A 13,861-nucleotide genomic window follows, 5' to 3' on the forward strand; every position below is an offset into this window, starting at 1 on the left:
GCTATTTGGGAAAGGGTTCTACTGGTAGGTAGTGTAATGTCAGCACATGAAGGGATAACTTACCGCTAGCAACTGATTGGTTGCTCCTGGGCCCACATTCGTTTAGTATTTCCTATGTAATCAGGGAGCTGAGCTGCAATGAAGCCTTTGTCACAGCTGAGTAACAGAGACACATCGGACACATCGAATAGCGGTGTGGCTCAGTGTGTGTGTTTTCTAACAGCGCTTCTCCTCCCATCTTTCTACTGATTCAATCAATGTTATTCGTCTATATTGCTTCCGCTTGATATCATTCGTCGTCGTTGCATACTAGGGTATACAGTATCAGCTTGCACTGATATGTAACGTGGGGAACATCAATCTATCCGGGGGCCTTAGCAAATAACCGTCCCAACGTAATTTTTTACAAAAATTACGTGGCGTGGTCGACGTCATAAACGTTGTTCGAAAATGAGATTTTGGCTTAGGTTTAGACCAACCACCCTCTAGTAGATGACGGTACACTTATGACCGCCTAGCATGAAGCCGAAAGTCCGTTCATTTGCTAATACTTACCCATTCCTCCTTAGTCTACCAGGCTTTGTTTGCCCTTCGGCATGAAGGCGGTAGATTGTGCAGCCTGATCGGAATATTTCACCCGGTCTCGAGTGAGACTTGCTAACCGGCGCGACACTAGTTACCTCATTCGCGCCCATATTGCGCCATAGCTCTTTACCACCCATCATAGGTCGGAAAGCCGGGGGAATGAACATCGCCATAATTTCACAATAGGGCAAAGCCAAGGTCAAAACAACAATAACTACATTTAACTAAGAATGATATCCTAATCTACGGTTATTTCGAACTCTCCAGGCCATTAGCGTTAACAGCATCGTCAAGATGATAGAAGCAATCACCAAAAGAACGGCCCACCAAGGCAGCAGTTGATTAGTGGCAAGAGAAAAATGAAGGGAACTGTACAGAATCATTCAAACAGTTTCAAAATGAGTCTTCAGAAAAGTGCGATCGCCGAACCTGGTGAAAGTCTGTGGCTCAACATCATAGACGGGTAAAGATTGTCTCCTCGGACCTGCATTTCCTAATAGGGTCCCAGGTTGTGACCCTGAAATTGGTTCAACCTGGGATAATGCCTTACTTTCTAAGTAAGAATAATCAGATCCGGGTGGGGCCGGACCAGTCTGACGTAAAATCTAGCAGCGAACTCTGGGAGTGTGAGAGATTTTAGGAGTTGCACGGTGACCTGGATATAGAGTAGAGATGATGCAATTTTGCCTGGCCAATTATTTTTGATGACTACCCTCCATCAAGAAATTCCAGACGCTGTTTACTCTCTTTGCCACTATTTGCGACCTCCGCTTAAGCATTCGCTATAACCCTCAAGGCTTCGTTTCCACAAACGCAACAGAGTACTAATCGGTTTTGTTGTCTACACTCACTCGTTTTTCTACCCGGATCCTGTGCACTGGCGAACAGCTGTCCGGTTTAACTATAGACTGGGCCTTGGAGATGACCGTTTATTCTCCGGTCATCTTCATCTTTCTAAGCAACCCCTTAATTAGCTGGCTGTTGCAGCGGTAGAGAAATCGCGGAAGTGGGTGCTATTTTTGTCACATCTGTGGCGCTAAGCTAGAAAGGGCCCAACACAAAACGCGGTCTGTGCATCTCCCCATACCCTTCTATCCCCCAAAAGCTGTCTGCACAATGGTTTTCTCACTCTGGGCTGGTTGCTGGTGACGCTGGCGTCTAGTTTACACCACTCGGACTTAGTAGCAAATAGAAAATGTCAGAACCAATAAAAACCCTTGCTCCACCCTACTAGACTGGTGTGGAAAGAGGTGTCGCCCATCGCGTGTTCGCCTGCTTGAGGTTCTATGGATGCGCTGTTAGGGCCTCTCTGATGATATATGCCACAGCCACTAGCATGACCCGTAAGTAAAGTGAGATGGTCGTCCCATCTCCGATAAACATTTCTGTGAAAGTTGTGTTCTCTTCCTATGACTTCCCCCGAAACCTGCTTACAGGGCCTTTGAAGCCTCCAATTTAGAGCGTATGACACGTCTTGGTCGGTCTGAATGAATATGAGGTTCGGTCGCCTAAAGCGGTTAGCGTTTCTCTTTGCTCTGCTCAGAGTCCCTGCTTCGACAACCTAGAAATGGTTCGCTTCTGCCGAGTTGACAGGCTATGAATAGAAGGCGGTGGTGGGCAGTTGCCGAAATCCTAGGAATAATAGTCGCTTATGGAAGCCGACCGACCGCTCTGACGGGGGTCGGTCGGCCAGCGCCCAACGAGCTTTTGGTGCTCAACGATTATTTTAAACCTATTTATCTCTTCCATTCTCTATTATTCCACCACCACCACCACCATGGATAATAGCTATTTACCTGTTGAAAATCGCATTCAGGCCGTCTGCGAAGCCGCCAAGCGTCAAAGAAGCCTAATATTACTGCGAGGGGAATGAAAACATAGACAGGTTGGATTAATTGTGTTATTATGGTGCTTACAATATCGTGTAGCTATGCTAGTCATTAATTCGTAGTCAATTATCAAATCTAGAGTCGGTCAAAGAACACGACCTGATGACATGATATACTATCAACCTAGTGGCACGATAGGAGTAAGATACGCTAACTCCTGTACACTGTGCTATTCTATCTCCCTATCCTATATTGTATTAGCCTTGCCCTTTGGCATGCTGGGTTCTATAGGTTCTATAGATGAGTTGAACTGGAAGGTTACAACTGAACCACTGTAGATAATGCTCCTAGGACCTAAATATAGTATAAGAATTATCGAGGAAAGGAAGTAAATACTTATGCTGATATTACAGTACGTTCAACTATATCGCTTTCCTCGGTACGGAGATACTGAACATAGGTGAACATGAGGATTGTAGATCGGGTTCTCCGGTCTAGTCCGATCACTCTGGATGGAGCTCAGATAGTAGAGGTCGTAAAGTAGGTTGAAATAATTTCTAGTCGAGACCGAAGGCTCCCAAGGTAATAGGAAATGCACGGACCTACGCTTGGTGTGGATGGAGACCTACGCTTGATGTGGAGGAGGCCTCTCGGCTAGCCAATCTTTTCACTCTACCCTGTACCATTTTTGAAAAGCACAGTGCGTTGGAAGTTCGATGACAATTTAGTGTTTCCTTATGTTGACCAAAATCTGTTAAACCACTAGGTAACGATGATCGGATTTCATCTATGTGCTATTTTTGTCGATTTCATTACGGCCATATCAGTCTATTTTCGCCGCGTTTAGAAACGGCAGTACACTTAACCAAAAGTCCAGATATTACTGCACCTCCCTCCTCAAACGCCAAGCTTCGTCAAGCCTCGGTCATAGTTTCACTGGCCCCCATAATTCTTTCCTCACATTGAGCGTACGTAAGTTGAATCTCTGCGTTGATGATGAATTGAACTTATCACTACAGTAAACCGTTTTCTTCAACTATATTCTGGCCACCTCGGTTTAGTTTTCGGTTGCGATCAGACATGGCAATGCATCTGACGAAAGTTCAGCTTTTGTATCGACTTTCAATTTTCTACGATGCGCATTCTACTATTGACATGTTTACCAACCTGGGAAGACTGGCATTTGTTCACAATGTTAGAATGGCCCTGGGTCCTGGCATGTTCAAGACCAACTAGCCACTCATCAGCCACATTTATATTCTTCATTCACCATCTCTGTTGAAATAAGTGATTGTGTTCAGATAAGTTGACTCCCTTGTAGGAAGCGGGATACCTCATCTATTTACATATCCATTGCCAGTCCCCGCTATAAGCTTTGACCACCGTGATATTCAACCCCCCCTCGATGGCAACCATTCCTAAGGAAGCCAGTGATCATATATCACGGTTGTAGTGGGCCCCATGAAAATCTTTAAAAAAAACTTTTCAGAGGAAAAGAAGGAAAGGGAACGTATGGCTTAGCCTCTGCCCGTGATTTGTGAGCCAAGAGGTGTCACTCAATGCCAAGCCCTCTCCGAAACCACTTAAATCGTTCTCGTGCAAGAGGCTTGCTGAACCCATCGGCAATTTGCTCTGTAGTTGGTATGTATTTCAGCTCCACTATTCCAAGGCCTTGAAACTCTCCTTGCTAATTGCGTTGGATTTCCTTATACTTCGTGCGGGGGTGGTATTGCGAGTTTGAGGACAGAGCGATGGCAGCTTGGTTGTCACCATAAATTATTGTTGCAGTTTTACCTTAGCTCCTGTTTGATTCGTTGAGAAGACTTCTCAGCCAGATTACTTCTTTAGTTGCTTGTGTCTACCCAGAAATTCAGCTTCATAGGTTAAGAGGGCAACAACGCTCTGGCGCTTCGTTTTGCTAACTAATGGCTCCACTCCCAATATTGAAGAGGAATCTAGCCATTAATCGTCTTGTACTACGACATCCACCATAATCTACATCTTTAAAGCCTTTCAGCATCTAGAGCCAACCCTTATACATAAGTCTAAGGCTTCTTTGTCCTTTTAAGATACCGCACGATGCGTCGAGCGAGTGTCATATACTAGGGTCCAGGATTTGCTAGGGATGTACTCGCCACAGAGACTATATACATGATGCCCCCCTTAGTTCCAAGAATAATGTATATTAGGGGTCCGATAATGGCTTAGTTTGTGGTTCTTTGATCTGTAGGGCATCTATATTCTGGACTATTCTCTAGAAGTGGCGAGGTTTCCATTGGCGTCCTAACAGGAGCGCAGTTGCTGACTCCGAACTAATAAGCGACCTTGTCAGTACATGCTTCTTGACTTAGATACAGTATCCTATTATGACGGTCTCGCCGCATTTAGATCCCGCGATAGTAGCTGCATGGCCCTGGATCTGTCATTTGAAAAAGGTTTCTCAGGCTCCGCTTGATTTTCTCTGTTCCCACAATTTGGTGATAGCAGAGAAATATCAACAACTGAGATTCCTTATAGTGCACGTAATTAGTCTGGAGCACCAAGTCGATTCATTTGCTAAGTTCCGCCTGGCATTGAAAGGGGTTAAAGTTAATAAGGCAGACCTTTAAAGGCTCGATGAAGCATTTTTGTCAGAACGCTGAAGGTTAAGCCATATTGGATACTTCGTGCTTTATCTAGGTGCGAGAAGTGCATAGTTCCTGACAATATTAATTTATCCATATGCTAGCTAGCCCCGTGGATCCGGGGGAAAGTCTCTTGATTTTGGAGATTTTGGAGACGGCCCTCAAATCTTTTTCTCGATGTTCAAGCCCCAACTTTGAGGGCGGTGCGGTGATCTCGAAGCGTAGTTTTTATGGACCATGGGTCAGATAATGGCGGTTTGCACTTAGGCGTACAAGTGATGCTTTGCAACCAAAAAAGTCTGGTCCCTTAGTGGCTCACTGGTACTCCTTTACCAGCTTTGAGTATTTAGGTCTTCTGGTTTTCAGATCTCTGCCCTTATTTTACTCTGCATCTGCGCTAGCAACACTAGTGTGATATCAATTACTAGGCCCCCTCTCTCTGTCTCGCCCAACGCTAATAAACCATTTCAACTCCTTCATAAGTTTGCCAGGAATCTCTGATCTCCCATCCATCCACCTTTTTCACCAAAATCAACCGCAGAATCACAAAGCATACTGTGCCCGCCGTCACAAACACGCCACTAAAGAGCTGCGCCTCCCAGAGATCTGCCTTCGCCAAATCCAACATAAGGGATGCGATCGGGGTGCCGATCAGGAATCCACATCCAACAAACATGAAGATCATCCCCAGCCGTGTGCCTACCATAGTCATGTTGGGGGACATGCGCGTAAGAATGGATGGTGGTAAGGAGACAATTGCTCCCCGTGGCAAAGCCGTAGAAACAGGCGAAGACGACGGCTCCAGCCAAGTCGCGGACACCAATTCACACGAATTCCAGGATACTCGCTAGGAGACTGATGGGGACGAGGGTATTAAGTCCGCCCAAGCGGTCGGCCAGCAGACCGGGGGTGATGCGTCCCAGGACTGAGGCGGCGTTTAACCCGGAGAAAGTGTAGAAGGCTAGACTACTGTCGTTGTGGAGGTAATAGGTGAAGTAACTCTACAAGTAGGAGAAGGGAAAACATAGTCCCACGAAGCAGCAGAAGTCCGGAAGCAAACACAACCAAAGGTGGTTCTTTCAGCGCGCTGAGGTCGAGGATTGATCGGCTCTGCTTGGGTGGAGGCAGTCGTCGCCTCAGCACCAGTAACGATACGATCAGACCTGCCAGGGCCACAAAGGCGATGATGTGCATCGTCCAGCCAAACCCGACCCGGTTGATTAGTTTGTGGAACATGATGGGATAGATCACTGCGCCGATACTTCCGCCCGACGCGGTGATGCCGGTCGCGACTGCACGACGGGAGGTAAAGTAGGTGGCCCACGATAACGCCCACCAGAAGAAGGAGGAACCCCTGCACTGTGCCATCGAGGTGATGGAGGAAGAAGAATAGCCGCGAATAAGATCAGATTGATAGTAGCTCTGAAAGACACCAAAGGCATTGAGTAGGCCCGTGTACATAGAATTACCGATAAACAGTTTTTACATTTTGTCGCTTCGACCAAAGAACCCCCACCATGAGTTGAGAAAAAGAAAGAATGCTCCTGCGACCTGCAGCCACGCGGTCAGTCCGCCACGGGGCGGCGGGGGTGGTGTGTCGACCGGCTTGGAGGGGCGTTTCTTTCTTAGTCTCCGATAGATCGGAGTCTGGCATCAGCACGGCGGGTGGAGTGGTGGGCTTGTTGAACGACTCCTTGTGGAAAGGAAGAGACATGGGTTTAGGGTATAGTATGTTAAAGACCTAGGAGGGATCGTTCTAGGAATGGGTGAAATAGACAAGGCATGCCAAAATTATTTATATTTTATAATATAGAGCCATAACCCATTCTGCTCGAGAAGAATTGTAAGGCTGGATCGCGAACATTTGTCATCGAACAGTGGTTCGAAATTTCGCTGTAGCGTATAGCGAGTTGGACAATAAGATGAAAGGGGGCTAGAGGATTGCAGGGGTGTGATTTCTTTGCTGCTGTAGTAGTTAGTTGCATTAGGCTATGCAGTGTCTTTACGCGGCTGAGCTAGGATCGACCTCCAGCAATTAGTTACAAAACAGATACTCGAGAGGTTAATCACAAGGATTGCAGGAATTAAGCAAATGGCGCAGAAGAAGCTCAAACCTAGGAAGCTTATTCATTTTCTAGGTGTTTTTAATAATATAGCAGCCTCGTTCAGCAAGCCTAATCTGGTGATCCACGGTCAATTTTAGTTGTGCAAGCCAGCTCAAGCCTATTACCTAAGAATCCTACTCGAAGGTAAGGATTGTCATTTGTTGACAAAGCGATTCCTGCTTTTGTTTCCAAATGGCATCCAGCAGCCGCTTTTTCAGAGCCTTGTTTCCACTGAACGTGCTCCAAGGCTGGGGCCTTCAGGATTCCACGAGCGAGCAAGTCCCCGAATCACCCGAACAGCGCAGATTGCTGCGACAGGTCTCTTTTACCAAGGCAATCACAGAGCCGAAATGCCTTGAGGGTTATGTTTTTCTGCCACAGGAATTGGCCCATCTCAGGATCGGGCCGGGCCGTGGCGGCCCCGAGAAAACCCGGTGGTCACAAGTGTGGGGTAGCACATCCGGTTACCCCTCGGGAAGTAGCGGGCCGCTTGCCATGTAAACTGCTAGCGAAGTTAAACAATAATTAGTCAGTCAAATAATTCCGTTTCCCCACGCTCCTGTTCTCTCCCGATCAGATTCCTGTGATAGCTTTCATTGTCGAGAATCTATCATGATGTCCCTGCCTATTCTTCCCACTGAGTTCATAAATAGAATTTGCAGCTATCTAGAGCCCGGCCACTTGCATTCGCTAAGGTTGTCTTGCACCGGATTGCTTCAAAAGTCTCAAGGGTTCTTTGGTGATAATCACTTTAAGACAATATGGATGATTGTGACAAGTGACAGTCTCCGCCAGTTGCAAGAGATCGCCGCGCACGAGTATTTCCGGACCCGGGTTCGGGAGCTCATAATCCTAACAATTCTCTCCGAAGATGAGGGGCCAATGTCATACACCTCACTTTCACCATCATCTTTTGGGATTTATTCATGGCCACATCATGAATGGGAGGACTCTGAGCTCGAATCGCGGTACAGAACATACCAATCAGTCACGGCAGACCATCCAGATGCTCTCAATTCTCTACAGGAAGTTCTAAAAGATTGCTTGCCACGATTTGCAAACTTGGATGTCTTTGGCTTGCAATATGAATGTACATATGCCCTCCCTGGTACAACAGAGGTTGTCTTCCCTGGTTGCCTAGGTTTACGGCAGTTTAGGGCTCAACTCGGGTGTAGATCCAATCGACCTACGCATTCCAATCTGGCTCGTCATCCAGAAATTAGCAAACTTGGTGCTCTGGTCCTCTCGGCTCTTCTTAAAGCCATCCTCGCAAGCAATTGAAAAGTCAGAGAGCTCCACACATGTGCAACTATACACTGTGGAGTATCATTATCAAGCATGACATTGACCGCGGCTCAATACAGATCCTTGCGTCCGCTCATAACGGGGGCTGAACGTCTACACTTTTGCCCTCGGAAGGAAGGGCAGGAGGGACCGTTATGCGAGGCTTTCATTGAATTTGCAATGGCATCTGTACCCAATCTGAAGATGCTCAATATAACAGGTTGGAGCGATTTAGGTGGCTCCCGGTTTTTATATTTCCTAAGCTCTTGGATAGTGCTCTTTTCACGCGGCTTCGAGAGCTACACCTTTCTTTGATGGAAATGACCCTGAATGAACTCAATGATTTGCTGCGTACCTCAGCGCTCACTCTCAAACACCTCAGTCTTGAATTTGTGACCTTGAATGACAATTTCAAGTCGGATCTTACAGAAGGCAAGAAAGACGAGGCTTAGCAGCTTTGGCAACAGGCTTGGAAAATTTTGCGAGATGATTTCTCGCTACAATTCCTGTCCATGAGAGGCCTTGCATGTCGAGAAATCGAAGTGCGTATTAATGATCGCCTGAGTCGTCTTAGCGGACGCTCAAGTTCAGACAATCTCAAACACCGGACCGCTGCCTATAATGAGGAACGCGCTCAAATATCGTTTGGGCACTGGATTGATTCACTCAAGGCACGACCATTTAGCAGAAAAGAGCGCGATCGTGGTAAGCAGATCTATATCCTACCTTAACAACAATATATACTAATTACTGCGGGGGGATTGCCTTCCCTAATCTAGATTATCGTTCACCAACCATATTCATTTCCTCTCGAACTCTACCTCCTTGGCGTGTTCGATAAGTGGGTATAGGACAACAACAGCTAGGGGACGGCGGGGATGTTGCGGACAGCTTGGGTGATTAGGCATAACCTAAATATATTCGCGCGTATCAATCAATCAATAATCTTATTCCTAATGGAGCTTCCTTAGCATTAGACTGCGCTAAATCCCGCATGACCTAAAACCCAACCCGACGTAACCTGCCGATGGGTTTGATTCTGGGTCTGACCGTTCAACCAGTACTATATAAAATCCCATATTACCAATAGAACATTATACACGTGATCAATAGTCCCCCCTTTAAAAACTATAACCCTAACCCGCCGCCTCCATTCTCTTCCAGACTATCTTCCAGATTTGGCTCGGCCTCCATAGTAGCCAGCCGGGCGTCGCATGCGGCTACCTTTACATGGGGGCGAAACTTCGACCTGCTCGACCCTCAGAACATCAATAGACATGTGCTAACTTCCTTCCGATGCGCTTCCTGGTGGATATGCAAATCCGCGTTCAAGACTTCCTCATACAAACCCAGGATGATTTCTGGCAGTATACTGAGAACAGCACAGTTAGGATCCGTGATATATAGCGAAGCCGTCCCAAATGAATATCTCGCGAGGAATCTACTAATCAGGCCCTTTTCCTCTTCCAGCCATTCGAGCCTGAACCGCCATCTTCATTTTCGGCTGGAGGAGTAGGTGAACCTCAGAGGTGGCTGGTGATGGCCAAGTCGGAAATTACCATGCCGGAACCTTACGCGGTGGTGTTCGAGGTGATCCGAACCTCGCATGTGGATAAATATAAAGTGAAGTTTGCCTGTGACAGTTCTATCTGGACGAAAGAGGAGGTTGAGAAGAAGTTTTATGTCATTGAGCAGATGGACTCGCGTGTTGTGGAAGGCCCTAACGCTCTAGTTCTCGACATTCTGCGGTATTTATAAAACAAAATGTCTCACAATTAATCGATCAATCAAGAGTCTTATTCCCGATGGAGCTTCCTTAGATATAGATGTTATGCGGGGATTTGCGCCTTCCGGTGACCAGCCCGGTGCACATACGAAGCTGCCTATAGCAAGATCCGATGGCTTACTAACGATCAGACCAAAGAAAGTAGTACAAACGGAACAAAAGGGACAAACAAATATATAAGTAAAGGAAATGGCAGAAAAGAGAGCTAGGGAGTCACCCCACAATCCAACATCCTGGCCTCAGTCCTCACTAAACCTCGGCAAGAACCGGGACTAGACTATCCGGTCTTGGGTCCTTTTTCACAGTAGGTAGGAGCGGAATACATTCCAGTCCCCTAAGCGGTCCCGTATAGTTTTACAATTATACTAAGACCTAGAGTGTGCCAAAAACCGCAAAACCGCAAAACCAACCCAAACTGCAATTGGTTTGGTTTTTTAGGGTTACAGTTTCGGAAACCATAGTGGTTTTTGGTTTTTATGTAAGAAACCATAATACTGTAGTTCTTGGAACGGCACCTACAGTAACAGATTCTGGCCACTAGTGAGCCTGCGCCCGTCTAGGCTTAGTTTGTGGATACTAGTGCATTAGGCCGCGACGGAACCAGGACTGGCGCTACCAGCAGGTCCCCGCCTGACCCGCCAGCCAGTGGGTGACCAGGGACGGGAGGGGCACATCAATACGGCTATGCCAGTGCATCGAGCTAAGAGTCCATGCGTAACTCTATGCAGGAATCGGTGGGGGCGAAAATTGAAATGGAACACGAACGAGGGACTCAGGCAATCCCATTTGTCACGTAGAAAGTACTAGAGCCATTCCTGGATCATCACATGATAATCTTAAACAATAGCGGAGCAGGCGAGCGAGTCGCTCTGCATTGTACCTCGATTTGATTCCTAATGTGTGGGGTTATCACGGACAATCACGATATCGTGCGCACGCACGTAATCATGCATGTATGCGTGCGTTGTCCCAGAATCAGACGAGGTCCAGGCTTCTGCAGTAGCTCCAAGAGGGACGCTAAAGCTTCATTGACGGGCGCTAGTGTTCCGTGAAGTGAGCACTATCGCAACCTAGGGCACCTCAATGAACTAGGTGCTTATGGTAAAATACCACCTCTCGGCTCGACCTCGTATATTATTAGTCAGAGCGACTAAGGCGCATCGTTCTACTTAGGTTTTAATTATTATGGCACCGCCTATCGCTTCCATAAACTTCACGCACAACGCCAGCGTGTCATCGATCACTCCCGGCATCATGGAGTGGAATAATTGCACTAAACATACCAATAGTCGCAACTTCACCACCACAATAGATTCGGAGTTTCGCTGCGGTCTCTGCAATAAGGCCTACAGTCGCCGTACGTTTTCTATCTACATGCATGCGATCGACCTATCTTTTGGCAGAGTTTTTGACTTATCCGACAGGGGATCTCCGAGACCGGCATCGACGTCGCTGTGCCAAAACGTTCGGTCAGGAACGCACATCTAAGCGCAAGTCTTGTGAAACTTCCTCCCAAAAGAAGTGGCGCTGTTCATTGGCCCGCCCAGCCTGTAGACGATGTGTTCACTTGGGCACCGCCTGTCACTATCCCAACAGATCTTCGACCTCTCCAACACGGAGAGGTCAAGACACAGGCCCGGAACATGTGTCACCTTTGGAAGTAACTCTGGAACCGGCATCCATAGGTTCAATGCCAGTTTTCCCCGTCTCAGCCATGACCTTGCCCGGGGACAGCAGTAATAGCGCTCCTGGTATGGACAGTATTACCTGGAACCCAGCACTCAATAATATCGGTTACATTCTTGATGAGACTGGCTTTTCTGGACAGGTTATATGGCCTGACCCAGCATCGGCCTTTGTGGACTATCTGCACGGCCAAACTTCTTTCTTTCTCACAACGCAGGAAAAGTCCAAGGCACTACACCCATTAGACAATTATTCTCTATTACTTTCGCGGGATCCGCTAGACGTCTCCCTACCACTTCTATCCTCGTCGACAGGCAGTAGTCACCTAGGGCCATCCGCGGGACGCGACGACGTAGAGACCTCTAACTCCGGTGTCTCCTGGGACATTATAAGTATGTTTGCTAGCTCCTTTATCCCGGACTTGTCCCATGCAGCACTACAAGACACAGCCAGTCTATCTCGGGAGCTTTTCGGGATCCTGTGCGAGTATTCGCGAATGATGCTAGAGCCTAACTTCTGGTCCCCCTTCATCCACCACCGTCTCTACCGGTGCTCTAAGGACGGCATGGCTGAAGCCCTCGGAATTTCCCTAGCCTGTGTGTCGGCCTATTTGAGCTCTGTCGAGTCTAGCTTTGAATTCGTTGATAACATGATCAACTCTCAACGGGAGCGGCTGGTCCGCGAGTTTCACCTTTATAGTGACCGTCCGGAAACCTGCCTCGCCGCCCTACATGCTGTTTGCCTGTATCAAATCTTAGGACTCTTTGGGGGGCCGTCTGTAGATAGCCCTAGATTGGGTCATAGCACGCCCTTGAAAGATAGGAGTGAGCGAAGTCGCGAAGACTCGGGCAAGGCTTCAGAACTCCACGGTTCCTTTTTACTGAAGGTGAGCATTCTACTGTTCCTCCCTGTTGCCTTAAATCCCCACCACTCACACCTAAATTGCTGCAAAGATGACCCGGCCTCTCTGCAAGCTGCACCAAAAAGCCCTCGGGCGATACGAAGTAGGCTGGTCTGAGTGGAAATTTACTGAATCCCTCCGCCGCAACGTCTTCTTAGTCCACATCGTTAATATACTCGCCGCTGAAGCCCGGACGCTGCACTCTGACTACTTTGAGCCATTGAATAATGCCATGATTCTACAGATGCCCCTTCCAGGACCGGAGTACATGTGGTGCGCCTGCAGCGATGCGGAATAGCAAGTCGCCCGCGAATACGCTCCCCCGGCGTCACCTACTCTGTGTACCCTCCAGGACTTACTTGATCTAGGCCGTGCCGGAAGTTTGGACGTCATGTCACTCATGTCACTTCAACCTTTCACAAGGATGGTTTTGGCGTGTCATAAGATTCGGCCCAAGTTTAACGGTAGTGAAGAATAAATGGGCTACACTAGAGGTATAGGTATGATTCACCTGTTCCTTCCTTTTCTTGTATTATGTTCTCTAACCCATTATGGGCTTAGCTTTCTGATATCCTGTGGTGCAAGATCATAGGATGTATATTTAGCCGACCCCCAAGGGCTTGAGGTAGATAGGAACAAACAGAAGACATTATTAGGTAGAGATTGGGTTCAAACTCATATAGAAAAAGCTTCATGTATATAGCATATACTCGTTGCATTATCATCTCACAGCGTACAGATAGTATAGGTCTCAGAGGGTGTGCATCTCGCGGGAGTTTACTGTACAGCAATTGCCAAGTACTTCTGGGCGGCCCAACCTGCTACCAGTATCGTAACACTCACGATCTACCTACTGGAGCAACAGCAGTAGTATTAGAATGTACTCCCCTATGTACCGCCATGCCTGATGCATTACTAATGACCTTGACTTACTCATCCTTTACGCACTAACTATGCGAGTGGCTCGGGGGAGAGTGTATATCACGTGACTGATATCTCGGAGGGAACTGGACGGCATCGTGTGTTGATGGAGCATTATTGCTTTGACAGGGGTCATTACT

General features: G+C 47.5%; 3 protein-coding genes across 3 annotated transcripts; 1 reads left to right on the plus strand and 2 right to left on the minus strand.

Annotated features, from left to right (window-relative positions):
• Window positions 1-5,492: 5,492 nt before the first annotated feature.
• On the minus strand, window positions 5,493-5,750 carry N7482_003186 (uncharacterized protein; the record flags this gene model as incomplete). Its single annotated transcript, XM_056685311.1, has 1 exon — window positions 5,493-5,750. The coding sequence occupies one exon, from the start codon at window positions 5,748-5,750 to the stop codon at window positions 5,493-5,495; it is 258 nt and encodes an 85-aa protein (XP_056544053.1).
• A 112-nt stretch (window positions 5,751-5,862) lies between these two features.
• On the minus strand, window positions 5,863-6,406 carry N7482_003187 (MFS monocarboxylate transporter; the record flags this gene model as incomplete). Its single annotated transcript, XM_056685312.1, has 2 exons — window positions 5,863-6,039; window positions 6,101-6,406. The coding sequence occupies 2 exons, from the start codon at window positions 6,404-6,406 to the stop codon at window positions 5,863-5,865; spliced, it is 483 nt and encodes a 160-aa protein (XP_056544054.1).
• A 5,521-nt stretch (window positions 6,407-11,927) lies between these two features.
• On the plus strand, window positions 11,928-13,098 carry N7482_003188 (uncharacterized protein; the record flags this gene model as incomplete). Its single annotated transcript, XM_056685313.1, has 2 exons — window positions 11,928-12,785; window positions 12,853-13,098. The coding sequence occupies 2 exons, from the start codon at window positions 11,928-11,930 to the stop codon at window positions 13,096-13,098; spliced, it is 1,104 nt and encodes a 367-aa protein (XP_056544055.1).
• Between the last annotated feature and the right edge of the window lie 763 nt (window positions 13,099-13,861).

Source organism: Penicillium canariense (assembly GCF_028826845.1).
Source record: "Penicillium canariense strain IBT 26290 chromosome Unknown utg000002l_segment0_segment0, whole genome shotgun sequence".
Classification (NCBI taxonomy): domain Eukaryota; kingdom Fungi; phylum Ascomycota; class Eurotiomycetes; order Eurotiales; family Aspergillaceae; genus Penicillium; species Penicillium canariense.